The sequence below is a fragment of the Budorcas taxicolor genome, chromosome 11, assembly GCF_023091745.1.
Source record: "Budorcas taxicolor isolate Tak-1 chromosome 11, Takin1.1, whole genome shotgun sequence".
Classification (NCBI taxonomy): domain Eukaryota; kingdom Metazoa; phylum Chordata; class Mammalia; order Artiodactyla; family Bovidae; genus Budorcas; species Budorcas taxicolor.
The window spans coordinates 103,039,944-103,061,620 of NC_068920.1; the positions used below are offsets into that span (position 1 = coordinate 103,039,944).

General features: G+C 38.2%; 1 protein-coding gene across 1 annotated transcript in view; it reads left to right on the forward strand.

The window, feature by feature from the left end:
* Positions 1 to 6,582: 6,582 nt before the first annotated feature.
* REL (REL proto-oncogene, NF-kB subunit) overlaps positions 6,583 to 21,677 on the forward strand; it is a 36,664-nt gene continuing 21,569 nt past the window's right edge. The window contains exons 1-3 of the mRNA XM_052648239.1: positions 6,583 to 6,592; positions 16,923 to 17,065; positions 19,165 to 19,313. Of these exons, the coding sequence (XP_052504199.1) occupies positions 6,583 to 6,592; positions 16,923 to 17,065; positions 19,165 to 19,313 (302 nt within the window). The remainder of the gene's footprint in view (positions 6,593 to 16,922; positions 17,066 to 19,164; positions 19,314 to 21,677) is intronic.

Here is a 21,677-nt window from a genome sequence, read left to right on the forward strand (position 1 = left end):
ATGCTCAAAATACCGCACAATTGCACTCATCTCACATGCTAGTAAAGTAATGCTCAAAATTCTCCAAGCCAGACTTCAGCAATACGTGAACCGTAAACTCCCTGATGTTCAAGCTGGTTTTAGAAAAGGCAGAGGAACCAGAGATCAAATTGCCAACATCCGCTGGATCATAGAAAAAGCAAGAGAGTTCCAGAAAAACACCTATTTCTGCTTTATTGACTATGCCAAAGCCTTTGACTGTGTGGACCACAATAAACTGTGGAAAATTCTGAGAGATGGGAATACCAGACCACCTGACCTGCCTCTTGAGAAATCTGTATGCAGGTGAGGAAGCAACAGTGAGAACTGGACATGGAACAACAGACTGGTTCCAAATAGGAAAAGGAGTACGTCAAGGCTGTATATTGTCACCCTGCTTATTTAACTTCTATGCAGAGTACATCATGAGAAACGCTGGACTGGAAGGAACACAAGCTGGAATCAAGACTGCCGGGAGAAATATCAATAACCTCAGATATGCAGATGACACCACCCTTATGGCAGAAAGTGAAGAGGAGCTAAAAAGCCTCTTGATGAAAGTGAAAGGAGAGCGAAAAAGTTGGCTTAAAGCTCAACATTCAGAAAACGAAGATCATGGTCCCATCACGTCATGGCAAATAGATGGGGAAACAGTGGAAACAGTGTCAGACTTTATTTTTGGGGGCTCCAAAATCACTGCAGATGGTGACTGCAGCCATGAAATTAAAAGATGCTTACTCCTTGGAAGAAAAGTTATGACCAACCTAGATAGCATATTCCAAAGCAGAGACATTGCTTTGCCAACTAAGGTCCGTCTAGTCCAGGGTATGGTTTTTCCTGTGGTCATGTATGGATGTGAGAGTTGGACTGTGAAGAAGGCTGAGCCCCGAAGAATTGATGCTTTTGAGCTGTGGTGTTGGAGAAAACTCTTGAGAGTCCCTTGGACTGCAAGGAGATCCAACCAGTTCATTCTGAAGGAGATCAACCCTGGGATTTCTTTGGAAGGAATGATGCTAAAGCTGAAGCTCCAGTACTTTGGCCACCTCATGCGAAGAGTTGACTCATTGGAAAAGACTCTGATGCTGGGAGGGATTGGGGGCAGGAGGAGAAGGGGACGACAGAGGATGAGATGTCTGGATGGCATCACTGACTCGATGGACGTGAGTCTGAGTGAACTCCAGGTGTTGGTGATGGACAGGGAGGCCTGGCGTGCTGCGATTCATGGGGTTGCAAAGAGTCGGACACGACTGCGTGACTGAACTGAACTGAACAACCACATATGAATTACTGTATACTACTCTGACATTGTATTTATGACCACAAATTTCAACTAGTCATTCAGTACAGCCGGAGATATATAATGTTCCACTTTCACGTTGCATTTTAAACTTCTCCTCTTCCTTGTCTCCCTCCACCCTCAGCTGAACATAACCTCATACCTTACACATCACTAAAAAAAAAAAAAAAAGGAATGCGACTGACTACTTCATCTCCATACCATCAGGTCTACCAGGTTCTGCCTTCCTTCCTGTTACCACAGAGGAAATGTCTGCATTCCAATCTGTGGCCAACCCTATGACCTGTGCTCTAGATTTCACCCTTTCTCCCATCCTCATGACTCCCTTCCTCTCAATCACTGCCAATTTCTCCTTCACTAGTAAGTCAGTCTCATCTTTTACAAACATGATTTAATTGCACCCTCTCTAAACAAAACAAGAGTTCAGTACCAGAGACTGCTAGTTATTACTCATGTTCAATATCTTTCCTACTTCCAGGGCACATAGCTAAATTCCATTTCTCAAATTATTTTTCTCAGCCCCCTTGTGGAGGCCATATGGAAAGTAGACCAGAAGTAATGTATTCCACTTACAGGTCTGGCCCATAAAAGTCTCCCATTCATGATTCTCTACCCTTTTTCCTTTTCCAAGGTGATTTTGAAGGCCACATGTTGGTGCTACAAGATAAAAGGAATTTAGCCTCCCGGATTACTTCCAGAAGAAAGCCACTCAATTTATAATGGACTGTGACTCAGCGATAAATAACCTTTGGTTAACTTGTTGACAGGGAGGTGGGACTTATAGCCCTTAGCCTAACACAACCCCACATCCCCCTCCAGCTAGTGCTCCATTTCTGTTTTCATTAACAGCCTTCAAAGCATTCTATATACTCATTGTTTCCATCATTTCTCTTCTCAACCTCCTCCATTTCAGCTTTCATTCCCACCATTCCACAGACATAGCTCTCATCAAGGTCATTAATGACCTTCATGTTGCCAAAGGCAATCATTTATTTATTTTCATCTTTTGCAGTCTCAGCATTATTTAACACAGCTGACCACTTCCATTCTTTTTGAAGCAGTCTCTTGGTCTTCCTCCTAATTCACGGGCAGTGGCTTCTTTTCTACTCACCTTTTTGGGCTCTTTTTCATTTTTTTCTCTATGTTCTTTCTTTCTTTTTAGTGAAGTGTTGCTGACTTACACACCTTTATTTCTAACTCTGACCTCTCCCCTTAGACTAGTTCTACATAAATCCAACTACCTACTCCAGATGTCTAATAGGTATCTGTAACTTAACATGTCTAAAACACAACTCCTGGTTTTCCCTTTTAGAGCTTTTTCTCACCAGCCTCCTTTTTACCTGGTTTCTCAGACCAAAAATGTGAGTTATCTTTGATTCCTTTTTCTCCTCTTCCACTTGCATCCAATCCATCAGCAAGGCCTTCAGGCTCTTACTAAATAAGCACTCAAATCTTACTGAATATGACCCCTTTTCACCATCCTCTGCTGGAACACCAATCCAAACCACTTTTACTTCTCCCATAGGCCACTGCAACAGCCTCTCTGCTGCTCTACCTTCACTCTTGCCCCTAGTTATCCTACAGTGCCCCTAACAGTTTAACACATCCTCCAGAGTAAACCTCTCAAAACGTAATCATAAATCAACCATGTGTTTAAAACTCTCCATAGGTTCCTCTGTGCAGCTGGAATAAAATTCATCCTCCTTACCATAACCCTGCTTATCTCTGCAACCTCCTTCAGTTGGTCTGGTCCCACTGGCCTCTAAGTCCCTCAAATTAATGCTTTCCTGTCCCATGGACTTCATACTTGGTTCCACCAACTGGAAGGCCCTTTCCCTGAATCTTTCTGTGGATGTCTCTTGTTCCTCAGGACCGGGCTCAAATGGCACCTCTTCAGAGTATGCCTCTCCCTCTCAGTCACTTTCTATCTCATTACCTTATTTACTTTGCAGCAATAAAGAAATAAAATAGTTTAATTATAGTATTTGAGATGATCTTATGTGTTAAAATGCTTGATGTCTTTCATGTGAAATATAGCTGCACAAAGGCAGAGATTTTGTCTTTATATTTTTTTTAAACTGAGGAATAGTTGATTATCTTATTAGTGTTTGTGCCACAATCTAAAGAGCACCTGGTACAGAGTAGATATTTGCTGGACTGAATAAACAGTATCAACAACTGCAAGCACTTGAAGAAAAATGCCACATGCTGGTCATTATAATGGGCTTCCCTGGTGGCTCAGTGATAAAGAATCTGCCTGCCACTGCAGGAGATGTAACCTCAATCCCTAGGTCGGGAAGTTCCCCTGAAGAAGGAAATGATGGCCCATTCCAATATTCTTGCTTGGGAAATCCCATGGACAGACGAGCCTGGCAGGCTACATATAGTCCATGAGGTGCAAAAGAGTTGGACACCACTTAGGAACTAAACAACAACAATTCATTATAATCCCCACCAACTAGCTACCGAGCATCTTTACAGTAATACACTGTTTTTTCCCAGGATAAGTCCTAACAAAAATAACTATTCACATTTATTGTTGTTTTTAGTCTATCCATTACCTTGTCTTGTAATCTTCCTTTTTTTCTAATTAAATTTATCCCGAACAAGTGAAATAGTTTCACTTTTCAGATGTGGGCTGGATCTTTGATAAAAGGGTTTAGCAAGTTTAAAAAAAATATTTATTTATTTATTTGGTTGCACTGGGTCTTAGCTGCAACACGTGAATTGTGACATGTGGGATCTAATTACCTGACCAGGGATGGAACTTGGGCCCCCTGCAAAGGGAGCGCAGAGTCATAGTCACAGAACCACCAGAGAAGTCCTAGCAAGTTTTTAAAATAGTGAAAGAGTTTTCAAAAAAGCCTTTTAAGGGTGAGATAATATAAACCTATGGCTTACTCATGGGACAAATACAAATAGCTCTGGAAATAAATACAAACATGCGTTCCTGTTAGTGAGGAGGTTTAAATAAGTTAAGTCTTTGTGTTCCTGTTAGTGAGGAGGTTTAAATAAGTCTTTGGAAAATAAAAATAAAAGGAATTCAAAATTGTGTAGTGTTACTAAATCTCCTAAGATCTAGCTTGTGATTTCACAGATGGGAGTGGTTTTAGAACTCTGGGGTCCTGCACCTGGGAGAGATTTTCTGTCTGGCTCCAAACTCTTCTGTAAGCAAACATTATTGTGTTCTATTAAGAAGCACCTGAAGTCAATCAGTTTCTGGAGGTGAAATATAAGAAAATACATGCAAAATATTTTCCATTCCTATTTGTCTCTCATTCTCCTAATGGATTCTTAAACATTATGTTTAGTTCATTCACATAGCCCTGACGTTTGGGGTGGTAAGGGTAAATACAAGTCTAAAATGATTACACTGAAAAATCTGCCTAGCGCCAAAAAGAACAGAAAACATTTTCCCCTCTCTTTTCATTTAGCAATGCTTTTAGAAAAAAAGGAAACTGTTAACGAATTCTGTACACCTTTTAAAAAGCCAAATAAGCTTCTTGCAGGTTTTGCACCCCCTTAAGATCTTTCTTGGGGGTCTTGGAGCTATCCCTTTGAAATCTGAACATCAAGGAAGATGGGGCCCTGGCTACCTATTTCTGGGAGTTTCAACCTCGAGTTTTAGCTCCAAGATGTAATTCCGATTATTTTCCCTTGGGAGAAAGACAACAAGGCATTGTAGTTGATTGCATCTATCTGATGATATAAACGAGTGAGATTTCCTTTTTCTCTTTGCGGTCTCTTAAGTGCATCACAATATGGTTTAAGGCTTATGCTAATCATAAAACCGTTTCATTGTTTTCTATATTTTGTGGAAAGGATGCTTTGGTTGGGGGTGGTGACAGGAGAGTTTATTTTTAATTATTTCCCAACTGGGGCCTCCAGTTTGGGCACTTGTATGGCTGATAGCTCCCATTGCCCCTCCATACTTATTTTAAACGGTAAAGGAAAGTGGAAAGAGCACGGAGTTCTGGAGTCCGAAACCTTGAGTTTAAACTGTTCTTTTTTACTAGCATTCTGATGTACAGGCAAGTTACTTCTCTGAACCCTGATTGCCTCATCTATAAAATGAGGATAATAATACATTATAAATGGGGTAACTAAACTGACACATACAAAATTCTTTTTTTTTTTTACAAAATTCTTTATACAGGAAGGAAACAAAAGTTATCCTAGATTCTGATGCTACACGTTCGTCCTCCTTTCCTTGTGAGTCTGTCAAATCCCAATGGGGTGTCCACTTCATTAACTTGGAGCCCTGAGTAACGAGGAAACGAACTCACACTGCGGACCTTACTAGTTTGAAAAGTTTTTCAGTTTGTCAAGTACGTTAACAGAACCCTCACAAAGGAGATGTTGCAAAGGGATGTCAGACTGCGGGGGTCCCCGAATGCAAATACCTGAATTACAGGCTCACCGAGGCCGCGGCAGCTTCCGCACTTCCCCTCGAGGGCGCTCCGGGACGCCCGCGCTGCGCCGCCCGCCGGTCCGGGGGCGGAGATTTGCATGTGCGACAGAGGGAAGAGGGGGAACCACCCAACGAAAACCCCGGCCGTCGTTTCCCCTAGCCTGGGAGGGCCTGCCCCCAAGTGCTCGCGGGCGGGCAGCCGGCCCTTCTCGACGTCACCGCACCCTCCCACCCCTTCTGAACTTTAAGCCACGCGCCCAAGAACATCCTGGAGGAGGGGGATTTCTCGGGGACCGGCGGCTTTCGCACGCTCGGGGCCGTCACTCCCCGGCTCCCAGCGTTCCCTACGTTCCCGGAGAGGCAGCTTCCCCGACCGGTTCCCGGGCCCACCCGGGATTCAGGAGACGGGTGGGTGGGCGGGGCATGGGCGGGACGAGGCCCGGCAGCGGTGGGCGGACGCACGCGCGCAGGTCGCAGGACGCTCCGCCCCCGCCCCCGCCCCGGGGTAGCGGAGGTGAGGGATCCTACGTCAGTCCCTGGAAGTCCCCCTCCCGCCGGGCTGTCCGCTTCTCAGGCAGACCTGCTCTCCGCTGTCGCTGCGCTCCGCCTCCTGGCTTCTGCCACCTGGACGAGCGACGCCGGGTGACCGGAGCGCGAGGATTAAGCGGGTGGGAAGGTGTGAGCCTCAAGCCCAGAGGAGGGCGGGAAGGAGGAGGAGGAGGCCCTGGGAGTGGTCAGGGGGACTGGGGATCCCGCCAGCAGAGGTCCCTGGGCGGCCCGACTGACTGACGGGCTGAGTGACTGTAGCGGCCTCCGGTCCGGACGCTCGGAGCGGGGCGGCGCTGTGAGCGGAGCCATGGCCTCAGGTGAGTGTTCCCGGCGCGGGCTACCGACGGCCGGGCGTGGGCAGGGTCCCGGACGGCGGGGAGCGAAGGAGTGCGTCCGAGGGTCTAACTACTCAGGGTTTCGGGGGCCCAGTTTTGGTTATGTCTCATTCTGTTTTTAAAATCGCCTCTGGTAAGTTTGTCAGCCTTTTAAAAGTGACCTGGTTCAGGGTTTGCGTGCGAAATCGAAGTCACGCTCTGTAACTTGATGCCATTGTAATAGCCGGAACCTTAGACCTTCCAGAAGACTTTGTTTTTGGATTAAGGAAGTAATAAGAATCTAAATAAAGGAGGACGAAAGAGTTCCCGTATTTTTAAATTGATTTAAGTTGAAATGGTGGTTTTTCGTTTTAGAATAGGAATGAGGAACCTTCCGGTCTCAGGAGAGCTTATCTTTTTTTAAGTTCAGTTTCATCCGTTGCCAAGAGGTGATCGCAGTTGTGCTGACAGTTGGACAAATGTGACGCGCCTTTAAAAATCACCAGTGGTATTTTAACAGGTCTTAAGTGGAAATGTTGCTTCAACAAGTGGGTCAATTTTACTGTAAAGTGCGTACTTTTTAATTTATGGAGCAGAAATCGAGTTTTGTTCTCTTTTGTTGGAAGGAAGGGGAAAAGAGGATTTTTAGGATCCCCGTGCTTTAAAGTAACGGGTGAGAATGAAAACTTTCTGTCACTTACGTGAATACTTATTTGTAGACAGTAAATGCGGGGATCTCTTGCTTTACCTAGAAACTGCTTAAAGGATGCGGGAGGGAGCCTCCCATCCAGCTGTGGTTTAGGTTAGCCTGCAACCTAAGGGTTACTAAATCAAGTAGGCTGCTTTGGAGTGGGACCTTCACAGGAGTCTGTCACGGTTCTTGGAGGCACCTTCCCTGCAAGCGTGAGCAGAGGCAAAGAGGCCTAAAGTGTGGATTAACGCTGTGCCAGAGGCTGAAGACAACAGGAGGCTGAAGAAGGAGGCTTGTTTATGTTTGACCTGCATCCTCCCAACACCCTGGTTCAGTGACCCACAGTAGAAAACTGATGACTACCAGAGAAGAGGAAGTAGAAAGCATAAAGGACTTTTTTTTTAAAAAGGGGGTTGAGCAGAACAAAGAGGTAGCTACTGCTTTAGGCCAAAAAGGAAATTGGGGTGGTTCACATGACATTTGATTTCAGTTTGTCTGTGGTTTTCTGTGAGAATACAAATGTAGTTTAAAATATTTCAACTTTCTCTTTAGCCACTTCAGTGACCCTAAACTTTCAGATAATCTTGTAAATTCATAAATTCAGACCATGTTGAGATTAAAAGTGCAAAGATGATTGAAACACTTGGTTAATTTATTGACTCTCGGAAGGATTTTGTATGAAAGTTAAAGAATGGTTAGCATAATAAAGTAAACAGAAAAATCAGCCTTCTGGTAATTTAACCAAACTTTGTTCATATATGGTGTGAATGTAACACTTGTAATCCATTCAAAAGAGAGAAAGAAGAATTAGCCATTTATATGGACTATTGTAAGACCCACATCATTTAAAAATGTGGTACAATTTAAACTTGTTTAATGACATTTGTTTTTGTCTTAGTGAGAGGACTGATTTCCTAAATGGAGGGGGGAAAATTTTAAAGGGTAGTTATCACCCTCCCCTTTTCTGGAATTATATTAAAATGACACTATTTAAAATGTAACAAGTTATTTAAATTGTAATTCTGTTGTTTGAAAACTACTAAGGAAAAATCTGGGTGTACTTTCCTTAATCATTTGTAAAAATCTTAGAGAAAAAGATTCACAAAATTATAAGCTCCCATCCTGTTTTGAAACAGTAATTTAAGCAAAAGAGTAACTGAAAAAAACTTCTGCTTAGTTTACCATTGTCTAGTTTATAGTTTGTAGTACAGAGTATAAAAACCTCAGAAAGTATTTTTATTGATTACCAAGCATTTAAGACTGTTTCTTCATTTCTCACCGGATGTTATATGTAAATAGGTGTCTGTAGTTGAATATATGGTCTGTATAATATGACAGTAACATCATAATCTCATAAATAAAATTATAGAAGTACTATGAATAACTGGGACTATATGTATGATTCTAAATTTTGTTCAGTTAAATTGTCATATTTAGGATTTCACAGCTCGAGTTCTATTAAGCTGTCTTGATTACTTTTTTTAAAAAAAATTACACCTTGATTCCATTCTTTTGACACAATTAATTAGGATAGGCATTAAAAAAAAGTTCTCAATCCCATCCAAGGTATACATAAGCAGTCCTTACTCTTGTATATTTATGATTCTAATCTGTTTTAAGGTAAATAAAATTAGCTATTTTTTGGTCTGAATTTAAAGCTTCTCCTTATTCCAGTAGAAGGTGCAAATGTTTTTGTGTGCTTTGTTTACTAATAAATAGTACTGTCTTTGGTAAAATATGTATTAAAATTTAGATAATTTTATTTACAGTTTTAAAAATTATTATTTTTTAAATTGGAATATAGTTGATTTATAGTATTGTTTTAGTTTCATGTGTACAGCATAGTGACTGGGTTTTTTTTGCAGATTATATTCCATTATATGTTGTTACAAGATACTGGATATAATTCCCTGTGCTGTACAGTATATCCTTGTTGCTTATCTATTTTGTGTATAGTATATTCAGTTTTCTTTAGTATCATTCTGCTACATCATGTAATAGGAAGTACACGAAGAAATTATATCTGCAGACCCACTGCTTATCACCTTTGTAGTGTAAATTTCAAGAGAACTCTTTTGAGTAAGGAGGAAAAATCAGTGTATGACACAATTTTGATGATAAAACTGGATGCTGAAATTGGTAGGTAAAGAAAATGCTTTTTTTTGTATAAAAAACTAAACACATAAACATGAAGGCTGCTTCAGAAGTGCAGTATGTGAAAATGTCAAGATAACAGTATTATAAAGAAATTAGGGTGATATATGATAGACATAGAGTGAAGGGAATGAGCTAGTGAAATGACTGGGGAGGAATCAGAGGAGAGTCATAATTAGGAACACCTGGGGTGTGTGTAGTATCTTTCTCAAATGTAATTTGAGGGACTCATAATTTCCTTTTATTCCGTCTTTCCCTCAGCTGTGTTTTCTGCAAATGATTGTGTTTGTAGACCCAAATAATTGCACGGAGTATATGTATGGTAAAAAATTATTTGTTTGGTTCATATTTAAATGGGCATCCTATAATTTTCATATTTAAATATGGCAGTCTTAATTGCCCAGATGATTTGGTCCTGCCATATATTTTTAATTTAGTTTCTCTAGTTTATTTCATCCTGGAAGTTATATTTTTTTTAAGACTTATTCCTCCACTCCATACCCCAACAGCAGTGGATTCTCTAGCAGTAGGATCTCTTTGCCAGATTTTTTTACATCTCTTATTTAGTTTATGGTACATATATAATCAAGTATTCTTCTGCACATCCCTTATTTGGATTCTTAAAGCCCAGATGAGAGAGTTAATCTGATATATTGGAGTAAACCTGGACTTCAGGTTGGTTTTTATTCTAGTTCTGCCCCTCTGTGATTTGAAAATGGGTCTAACTATGCAGTCTTAATAGGAGCAAATGAGGTAATATATGCCCATAAATGTTAGTTTTCTTCTGTAGTGGAGCTGTTTTGGGACTCAGAACTCTAAGAAATAGGTGCTACTAGGCACATTTGGCACTTAATATTGTTTAAGTAACCTAACAATTATAGAATTTTATGAAACATTAAGTTTTCATAAAAATAGACTAACCAGATGCTAGATAGAAAATGTACCTTTTAAGAATATGTAAGAATTCCTATTTACTTGTAAATATGTTGAAGTGGTTCTGTATGTATTTAAACTAGGGGAGTAGAAGTTGACAGTGATCTTTGGAGGCCATCTCCTTGGTCCACTTAAATGATAGCATTCTGAAGAAAAAAGTAAATAAAAAATTGTTTAGGAAATAAACCACATGTTCTTTTGGTAATTTGATTGATATAACTTACCCACCTATCCTTCGTCTGATTTCTTCTGCATCTTCTGTGTTAGTCTCCTTCTGACCTTATGGGAAGAGTCTTGAGTTTTCTTTGCCCTTTTGTTAATTGGATGTAATGTCATCTATGTAGGAAATGGTATCTCTAAATTTTTATCATAATTGGGAAGAAATGGAAAAAACTCACCTGTGTCTTGAGGTGAAGAAAGAGCAGCATAATTCAGTTGGGTTCCTAGATTTGAGGAAAGAATAATAGGTCTTTTCTTTTTCTCCAAAGTGAGTAGAGGTGATATTTGGAAAATTATATATTGTTAGCTCCATTTGCTCCTTTGAGTCTACAGCAGTCTGTTATCCAGTCCTTCAGTGAACGAGATGCAGTCTCTAGTCAGTTACTCAAAATTGTGGTGTGTCACATTGGCATGCTGTCCTGGAAGAAATGTTACTGATGGTAGTTACAGTAACTAATTTTGTAAAAGGTATATTTTAAATAAATCAGTGTAATTGAAGGCTGTCTCTATAATAGTACTTTTTCTCTTGCTTGCTTTTGGGTAAAACGTTTGAGAGAGGGAGAGAGTTAACAGGTAGTCAGAATTCCTGTGCCTAGTTTATCCATCACCTGGCTCATCCTTGTACATGAATTTGGGGATTGCTTCTCTAGATATGTGCCTTGTGGTTTCCACCTCTTTATGTTTTAGGGCAGTGGTTCTTAATCAGGAGTGTGTTCAAATTGCTTGGAAGGTTTTTTCCACAAATAGGTCCAGGCTTTAGATTGATTTCTATTTCAGTTCCGCAGATCTCAGGTGTGGTCAGGGTATGTATTTTTTGAAAAAGCTACCTATATGATTCTGATATATAGCCCCAATATGAACTCTGTTCTAGGAATTTTGTTGGATCCAAATAGGATCCAACAAGATGCATTATTTTCTTAAACTAAGTTGCATTTATTTTAGCTCATTTGCTGTATCAGTTACTGTGACTTTATCTCCAGCTATTTTTATGCTTGTTGTTCTGTTAAATTTGATGTCCCCCCCTCAGGATCCCAGCTGTCATATTTACTAATATCATTCATAATTTCTTTTTCTTATAACTTCATATAGTTTTGAACTTTAGTTTTATCAACTGTGAAATGGGATAATATTTGCTGTCCTGTTTTTGTGAGATTAAGTTAAGAGGATCAAATGAGAAGTGTCTTAAAATTAAGAGTGTTTTAATTACTGCAATAAACATTTTTTTCACTGTTCAACTAATTCTGGTTCCCAGTGCTACCTGTAAAGTTTTAGTTAATAATCTGCCTGTCTGACAATTGATCATCCATTTTTAACTTTTATTTCAGTATACTTTACTTTTTTCTTTTTTTAAATGTACTTTCTTTTTTTAATCTTAAAAAATCAAGTAGTACTCTTTCTTGCCTAAGTGCAAATAAAAACATAAATATATCTTGCAAACATTTTGGCTATATTTCAGATATTGTTCTAGTCTGCATTAGCATTTTACAGTACGATTAAATATTTAGGAGTCAATCCCAGCTTTGCACAATATTGGTTAAAGAAAAGTACAGTGATCTACTTGCTTAGAACCAGTTTTGAAGACATTTCTATTGAGATAATCATAGTTAAGAGTACTCATTTTCTCTAACTTCCCTAATTTATGTTTTACTGTCTTCCATTCCATAAATGATTGCATTTCACCACTTTTTATCTTCAGGAAGGATAGCGCTTTAAAACAGGGTACTGAGGAAGGAAGTCACTGATACACTGTACAGAGGCATGATATAAATGATTTATAAGTGGGAAGCTTTTTTAAGTTATAAACATAAAGAAATTAGAAGATGAGTAGATATGAGGAGTATGAAGGTATAGTGATTTTAGCACTTACAAACAACATTTTTCCTAGTCAGTTCAGTTCAGTCGCTTAGTCGTGTCTGACTCTTTGCGACCCCATGGACTGAAGCACGCCAGGCCTCCCTGTCCATCACCAACTCCCAGAGTTTACCCAAACTTATGTCATTGAGTCAGTGATGCCATCAACCATCTCATCCTCTGTCGTCCCCTTCTCCTCCAGCCTTCAATCTTTCCCAGCATCAGGGTCTTTTCAAATGAGTCAGTTCTTCACATCAGGTGGCCAAAGTATTGGAGTTTCACCTTCACAATCAGTCCTTCTAGTGAACATCCAGAACTGATCTCTTTTAGGATGGACTGGCTGGATCTCCTTGCAGTCCAAGGGACTCTCAAGAGTCTTCTCCAACACCACAGTTCAAAAACATCAATTCTTCGGCACTCAGCTTTTTTTATAGTCCAACTCTCACATCCATACATGACCACTGGAAAAGCCATAGCCTTGACTAGACAGACCTTTGCTGGCAAAGTAACCTCTCTGCTTTTGAATATGCTGTCTAGGTTGGTCATAACTTTCCTTCCAAGGAGCAAGCGTCTTTTAATTTCATGGCTGCAGTCACCATCTGCAGTGATTTTGGAGCCCAAAAAATAAAGTCTGACACTGTTTCCCCATCTATTTCCCATGAAGTGATGGGACCAGATGCCATGATCTTTGTTTTCTGAATGTTGAGCTTTAAGCCAACTTTTTCACTCTCCTCTTTTCACTTTCATCAAGAGGCTCTTTAGTTGTTCACTTTCTTCCATAAGGGTGGTGTCATCTGCTTATCTGAGGTTATTTATGTTTCTCCTGGCAATCTTGATTCCAGCTTGTGCTTCTTCCAGCCCAGTGTTTCTCATGATGTACTCTGCATTTATTTTTCCTAGTAGTAGAACCTAATAAGGAAAATCCAAATAATTATTAATATAGTCCTTCAATGTTCGTGTGATTTACACAAACAAAACAAGATCTCCAGATTTTCAGTCATGCATTCCACAGATATTTCCTGAATATCTGTGCAAGACACTGAGGAGTAAGGCACAATTCCTGCCTTCAGGTAGCTTGAAGAAATAAAACAAATAGCTTTTTTTTTTTAAAGAAGAAATAAAACAGTAAGTCTTCCCTCACAGTTATTTGCAATAATTGCCATAAACAAAATGCTGCAGTAGTTTAGAGCAGGAGATTATTTCCAGCTAGGGGAATGGAGAATATTACAATAGACTCTGATTGTCAGACTTTTACCATTAAAGAGCTTCTGCAACAGAAAGAGAGTTCAGGGGTTTTAAAAGTACTTGATATTATATGATAACTAATATATGTCATTCTTAGTATTCAAACATCTTTTAAAAATATTTTATTTAATGTTTCAACAACTGTTTTTCTGTTCTCTTGTCCACAAACTATTTTCTTAAACACACTTTCTAGTTTAAGGAAGTTTTGTGTAACCAATGAAAAATATTTGAATGCTCACTTTAAGCCTAGCACTTCTATTCACACTCCTCCCTTAAAAGTTAGCCACTTACCATTAATGATGTCATTCTGTGTCAGCTTCCCACTAAGACACCTTTAAGTAAGCAGTGGGCAGGGATTTATTTGACCTTTAGTTCAACCACATAGATGATTTAAGATATTACTTAAAAAATACTGTTGAGTATTTTGAACTTCATTTTGAGAGGAAAATGTACTTTCTTTTAAATACTCCTACAAGGATATGCAAGTATGTGAAATATTTGAAACTGAAATGTGAATTTGATTATTTGAAATATATGAGGATATATATAAGGATGTGAAATTGTTTTTTTTAATTAATTTTTATTGGAGCATAGTTGATTTACAATGTTGTGTTAGTTTCTCCTGTACAGCAAAGTGAGTCATACATATATATATACATGTATATATATACATGTATATATATATATATATATGTACACACACACATATATCCACTCTTATTAGATTCTTTTCTCATTCAGGTCATTACAGAGTATTGAGTATGTTCCGTGTGCTGTGCAGTAGGTTCTTATTAGTTATCTGTTTTATATATAGTACTGTATAGATGTCAATTGCAGTCTCCCGATTTATCCCTCCCAAGGGTGTGAAATTGAAATACTCATCTGTGTGCCTTGCATTTTTCAGTAAAATTGAAACAAGTATTATAAATTTGATTAGCTTAAAGTCACTTTTCTCTGGCTCCTTGTGTTTAGAGTAAACAGATAGACAGTAAATTCAAGCGCAAAGAATCTAAACCAAACAATAGAATTAAAGATACCAGTAATACTTAGAAAATATGGAGCCATCAGCGATACTTTCTGTTAACCCTAATGTTCATTGTCACTAAGTACTGTCAGTTTTGTCTTGTAAATAATCCTTGATTCCTGTTATCACTACCAAATTTCTCATATACCCTTATCATCTCCCACATTGCTGTAACAGCCTCTAAACTGATCACCTTGCTTTCTCTTTTTTCAGTCTGTCTACTGCCACCAGAATTCTTACTTTACAATGTCAATCTGATCATGTGATTCCCCTGCATAAAACCATTAATTGATTTTCTGTCACTCAGAGTGAAATCCCAATCCCAGATGTACTCTGGTTCTGGTTTTCTTTCTAAGGGTAGAAGTGTATCTCAGCTCCACTGGGGCTGTCATGTGATTCTTTAGCTCTTTTTTTCTGTGCCACTACCTTTGAACACCCTCTTCCCTTTCCCTCGAAATGCCTGCCTTTCTTCCTTCCTCCTCCTAACTCCCCACCCAGTATTTCAGTAACTTTTGTTTTCCTTGACATAGGATAGGCTTTCCTGACTCTTTTGCTCTTATTATCATTTTATGCAGAATTTTGTTAGCATAAGCAAAATTTTGTTTTATTCCCTCCTCTATAGTCTAATAATTCGTGTTGTTTGCCACATTGTTCTGTAAGATCCTTGAAAGTAGCAGTTGTTTTACTGTCATGGTACCACTATAAATTACTGCTTTCAATAAAGCATCTAGAATAAGAATAAACCATTTATTGAATATTTGTTATATGCCTGACACTTGGTAAGAAACACGTTATCCCTGATCTTAACAACACCCTATGTGATAGGTGTTATTGTTATTATGTCCATTTTATAGAGGAGGAAACTTAAGAGATTTCCAGTGTCTTCAATGTTAGGAAGTGGCTGAGTTGGACTCAAAAGGCCTCTTCCCCATACTGCACTGATAAGACCCACTGTGTTACCCTTTCTGAAGATTTGCTTGCATCCTAACAGAGGATAAGCCTTTAGTTAAATAAATGGATATCTAACTGTGGGAATTTAGAAATCACTAAACTGATTGAGGCAGGGGTTTTTTGGGGGGTTGTGGTTTTTGATTTGGGGTTTTTTCATGGAAGACATCTTTATACCCCCGAAATAAAGATACATTGCTAATATCCTACTTGTAAGCACACTGGTGTGCTTTATTTAACTGTCATTTCAATGGTTTGGATAATAAGAGGGGATAAAGGTGCATATGTTTTAGACACCTTTATTGGCATATAACTAATGTACACTTTATAGAGTATGCAATTTGATAACTTTTGACATATTTATACAATTTTGAGATCAACACAGTCAAGTAATTAACATGTCTGTTGTCCTCCAAAGTTCCTCATCCACTCCACATCCCTATGCTTAGGCAACCAGTGATCGGCTTTCTTTCATTATAGATTAGTTTACATATTCTAGAGTTTTATATAAATGGAATCATAACACATAAAATTATGTGCACTTTTGATTTGACTTCTTTCACTGAGCATATTTACATATTTATCCACATTGTTGTGTATGTCAGTAGTTCATTCTAAAGGTATATTTTGAATTACGTTCGTTACAGAAAGTAAATAATTATTTTCCTCTATAGTGTCTTATACTTTAGAGGGATTGACTGAAAATTCTTTTGAACCTAAGTCCCTTCTGGAAGTTGTTTTGATGTACTATGTGTAAGTCCTTAAGAGTCCAATGGAGATATTAGAAAAACTTAACATTTCCTTCTGCATTTTTATTTTCAATGAACAGTCTTAGTACACTGTTAAGATAAGCCTAATGTAAAATCAAGCAAAGTCACTTTTGGAATATAATATTGTACTTCTGAAGACTATCTTCTTGACCCTTCTTGGAGAATTTTGGGGGAAAACCCTTCTGTTTGGTCTCATGTAAGTGGGTATCTCTGAAGTGGTTATCACAGAACTTCATGGTAGCATTAGTTACAGATATTAAACGATAAAGTGCTAACCAGTAAATATGATTTGAATGACTTGTGTTTACACAGTAAGGGATTGCAGTTTGAATGAGAGAGGAGTGTCTTCAACACCCAGTCTTGGATAATTGCATTTCAACCTTGTTATTTAGTAGAGAGGGAACATTTTTTAGACTACTATTTTCTAAAAAGCAAAATGGTTAAAATCCATTATTATTTTGATTGTAATTTCACTCTTCCCCCTTTTAAAATTTCCAGGTGGGGTTAACACACGTATAGAGATAATTGAGCAACCCAGGCAAAGGGGAATGCGTTTTAGATACAAATGTGAAGGGCGATCAGCAGGCAGCATTCCAGGGGAGCACAGCACAGACAACAACAGAACATACCCATCCATCCAGGTAATGGAATGCTCCTGTGTGTGTGTATGTCTCTTAGTTGCTTCATACTTTAGCTACAGCAATTATTTAAAGATCCAGCTTCTTCACAGTGATCTCCACCAGCTTTTCTTTTCTTTTTTTTCCCCTCTTTTTTCTTTTTAATTAATCCCTAGTGGAGAGCGTGCTTGGGACATTTAAGTATAGTGTGGACTCTTCATTCCTGCAGATAGTTATACTTGTGTGTTACTCTAAGTGATATCCAGTGGTTAGTGTACATTGGCAGCTTTTGCATGATTATCCCTTTCGTGGGACAAAAAGCTAATGAGGAAAAAGCTTTCTCTCCTTCCAGAGGTGGGCAGAATTGTTCTGGAGTTTAAAAACATGTATTTGGGAACTGACTTAGAATTCTTCCTGCAGTCAGTTGGCTAATCTAGGGGCTATGGATAAAGAAAACATTTTTGTCTTTTTTTTCCTTATCTTTATTGCTTGTCCCTGATACTCTGGGTTGTCTTGACTGATTTGAAATATTGTCACTTTTTAAATACAGTGTTTTCATGTTAGCATAAAATTTGAAAGTAATTTTGTAATCCAGAATGACTGTGGTAATATACTGTATTTATAAACTATGCTATATTTATATTTGTATATAAATTTTCTTCCATTTTTAATGATTTTTTTATTCTTTAAATGCCAGTTTAAAACCTTAATGGCAGAGTGCATTTTGAAAAGCATTATTCAATGTTTTATCAGTAGATTTTAAGCTACTGTTTTATAACTACATTATTTACAAAATTTACTCTATTGGACTTTAAGAAAATGCTAAGTTATATAACAAACCAGTAGCAAAATTACATATTGAATTCCAAATTCCAATCTTTTATCACATTTTTTGTTAGCAATGTAGATTTGAGTTATCTAAGTCTTTTTTTAATATTAAAATGGGAGAGATGTTACTAAAAAGTAAATAAGAAAACAGTAATCCTTTCCTATAAGAGCAATTTTTAACTCTTCTCCATAATTCAGCTTATTCTATATAGTCTCTTAAATATTTCTATGATCTGTATCCTTGCCATTACAACATGTTCTGAACAACTTTGCAGCTTGAGTTCTACATTAGCCTACCTTTCACTTTTTTTTTTTTTTGGCTGCAGTACACTGCTTCCAGGATCTTAGTTCCCCAACCATGGATCAAATCTGTGCCCCTTGCAGTGGAAGCTCAGAATCCTAACCACCAGACTGCCAGGGAATTTCCAACCCTATATTCGTAAATTTTTACTTTCTCTTTTATTCAGAAAGGCAATAAATACTTTCTGATTACTGTTCAAATTAAGTTTAAATTCAGAGTTCAGGATTTTAATGCCCTTTTACCTGTGAAGCCACCCATTTTTACTTAACTGCCTTGCTCCCTTGTATGCTGTTTTTTTATGTTTCCTGCTTTGTGCTTACAAATTTGCTAGCTTCCAAAGTAAATATTAACTCCTTCCCACAAGCTCCTCCTTCCTTTCCCATGTTTAACTCTTCTCTTCATTCTCAGTGTTCTGTGTGAAAACTTAATTTTGCAAAACTCAGCTTGATTTATTGCCTATTATACAGTGAACACTTGGGATATGCTTACTGATTAACAAATATATTTGTGAAATGAAATGTCATGTATTAAGTTACTTAAGTGATCATATTTATGTACTATCATTTCCATTGTGGCTTAAATATATACTTTGAAGGGATGTTATGGTATGGCATGGCAATGGTATGGCAATGAATATAGCAGCATGGCATTCAGTGACTCAGCACCTTAGAATTTCCTCATCCACTGTGATACTATTTTAGTATACTTTGACTTGTTTTCAAAGGAAAATAAGCAAAATCAGATGATATAAACAGTTGAAATTAGGGCACAAAATGATATACCAAGGAACTGAGAGGTAAATTCTTCCCTACTGGTATCCTCTGGAAAGTTTCATGCATACTGCAGTTACCAGTCAGTTGTAGTTTATCCAGTGCTAACTATATGATGTAAATTGAACTATTTAGTATAAATTCTGGTACTGATGTAAATTTTATAATTCAGTTGTTGGTGAGACATATTTATGGATCACATATTTAATTTCCCCCCTTTTCAGATTTTGAACTATTATGGAAAAGGAAAAGTGAGAATTACATTAGTAACAAAGAATGACCCATATAAACCTCATCCTCATGATTTAGTAGGAAAAGACTGCAGAGATGGCTACTATGAAGCAGAATTTGGGCAAGAACGCAGACCTTTGTTGTAAGTACATAGTCACAGACATTTTTAGGAATAGTATAAGAATAGGATTCCTATCTATGTACCTCTGTTACTTTTTGGCAGAATAAATCAATTCCTCACTGTACTTCTATTTACTGTAGTATATATTTGCATTCTCTTATCATTTACATTAGAACTACCCTTTCATTTTTTATTAGTAGACATAGCCCATGATGGTAGTAGGAGTACTTCTTTATTGTAACTAAAAGTAAACATAAACTTATTTTATGCTGCAGTTTTCTTTCTTAGTTTGAACAGTTTATGAAAGGATTTCTCTAACTTAAAAATTGTCAGATGTGAAAAAATCACCTGGAAAACTGGGATTTTTATTTGAAAAAGGCAGTATAACATTAACATACAACAATAGCTTTAAAATTTAAAATAGATATATAGTACTTTGTGTGTGAGGCTGCTGGGTTCATTTTCATCCTATTGGTGAAAGTGTAAATAAATATAATCTTTCTGGTAGGCACTATAATTTCAGCAAAGCCTGAAATTATATGAATGTCTCTTGAACTAGCAATTCTACTTCTAGGAATTTATCTTGAGGAAATAATCTAATTAAGCATGTTCAGAAACTTAGCTGTAATGATGTTCATTGAAGCTTTGTAATGGCAAAAAGTTAGAAGCAATCTGGATTATAAAACAGAGGGAGATTAGTTAAACTGGTACCTCCATGCAGTGAACTCCTATGTAGCCTTAAAAATAACACTGCAAAAATGTCTTTGTATAAAAAGATGTTCCCAATATTTAGATAAATAAAAGAAGGCTTTACAATGTAGTGTGATAAATAATTTAAAATTTTAAAATTTTATATTGGAGTATCATTGATCAACAATGTTGTGTTAGTTTTTCAAAGTAAGTGTGTACATATACGTGATAATTTAAACACTAAGATGTTGATAGCAGCTGTCTCTGGGTAGGAAGAATTGTGGGGTTTTATGTGCTTCTTTTAACTGATGTTCATTTTATAATTCTTTTTGTAATGAACATGTATTGCTTGTGAGAAAAAAATGAAACCGATTGCAACAGGAAAAGATTAGTAGCCTCCTTAAATACAAGTAGTAACCATTTAGAAAATATACTTTAGTAGCAGCACAAAGCATAAACTATCTGGTTGTACAAACTTGGCAAGGAATACTTCCTATTTGTATTATTTCACCTCCCAATGTTTTACATTGTAGATTATTGACTTATTGAAACATAATTACTCCTTGTTTTCTGAGAACAGACTCTTCTGTTTTACTTCTTATTTCTCTGGCTCTTCTTTGTCAGCCTTCAGTTCAGTTCAGTTCAGTTGCTCAGTCGTATCTGACTCTTTGCGACCCCATGAATCGCAGCACGCCAGGCCTCCCTGTCCATCACCAACTCCCGGAGTTTACCCAAACTCACGTCCAGCGAGTTGGTGATGCCATCCAGCCATCTCATCCTCTGTCGTCCCCTTCTCCTCCTGCCCCCAATCCCTCCCAGCATCAGGGTCTTTTCCAATGAGTCAGCTCTTTGCATCAGGTGGCCAAAGTATTGGAGTTTCAGCTTCAGCATCAGTCCTTCCAGTGAACACCCAGGACTGATCTTTTAGGTATAGGCAGTTAGATTTTTGGACTACCTTATTTATGTCCAGTGATGCCCAATAATGCCTTTACGGCAGCCATGAAATTAAAAGACGCTTACTCCTTGGAAGGAAAGTTATGACCAACCTAGACAGCATGTTAAAAAGCAGAGACATTACTTTGTCAACAAAGGTCCGTCTAGTCAAGGCTGTGGTTTTTCCAATGGTCATGTATGGATGTGCGAGTTGGACTATAAAGAGGGCTGAGCGCAGAAGAATTGATGCTTTTGAACCGTGGTGTTGGAGAAGACTCTTGCGAGTCCCTTGGACTGCAAGGAGATCCAACCAGTCCATCCTAAGGGAAATCGGTCCTGGGTGTTCATTGGAAGGACTGATGTTAAAGCTGAAACTCCATTATATTGGCCACTTGATGCGAAGAGCTGACTCATTTGAAAAGACCCTGATGTTGGGAAAGATTGAAGGCAGGAGGAGAAGGGGTCAACAGAGGATGAGATGGTTAGATGGCATCACTGACTCAGTGGTGATGAAAACTGTTGGTGATGGACAGGGAGGCCTGGCGTGCTGTGGTTCATGGGGTCACAAAGAGTTGGACACCACTGAGCAACTGAACTGAAGTGAACTGAACCTTGCCACTCAATCCAAAATCCTGTTAAGGATCATACGTTGTATTTAGGTGTCATGCTTATTTAGTCTCCTTTAACTTAGAATATTTTCTCAACTTGTGTTGGTTTTTCATGACATTAACATTTTTGAAGAATATTATTTGTTTTGAAGAA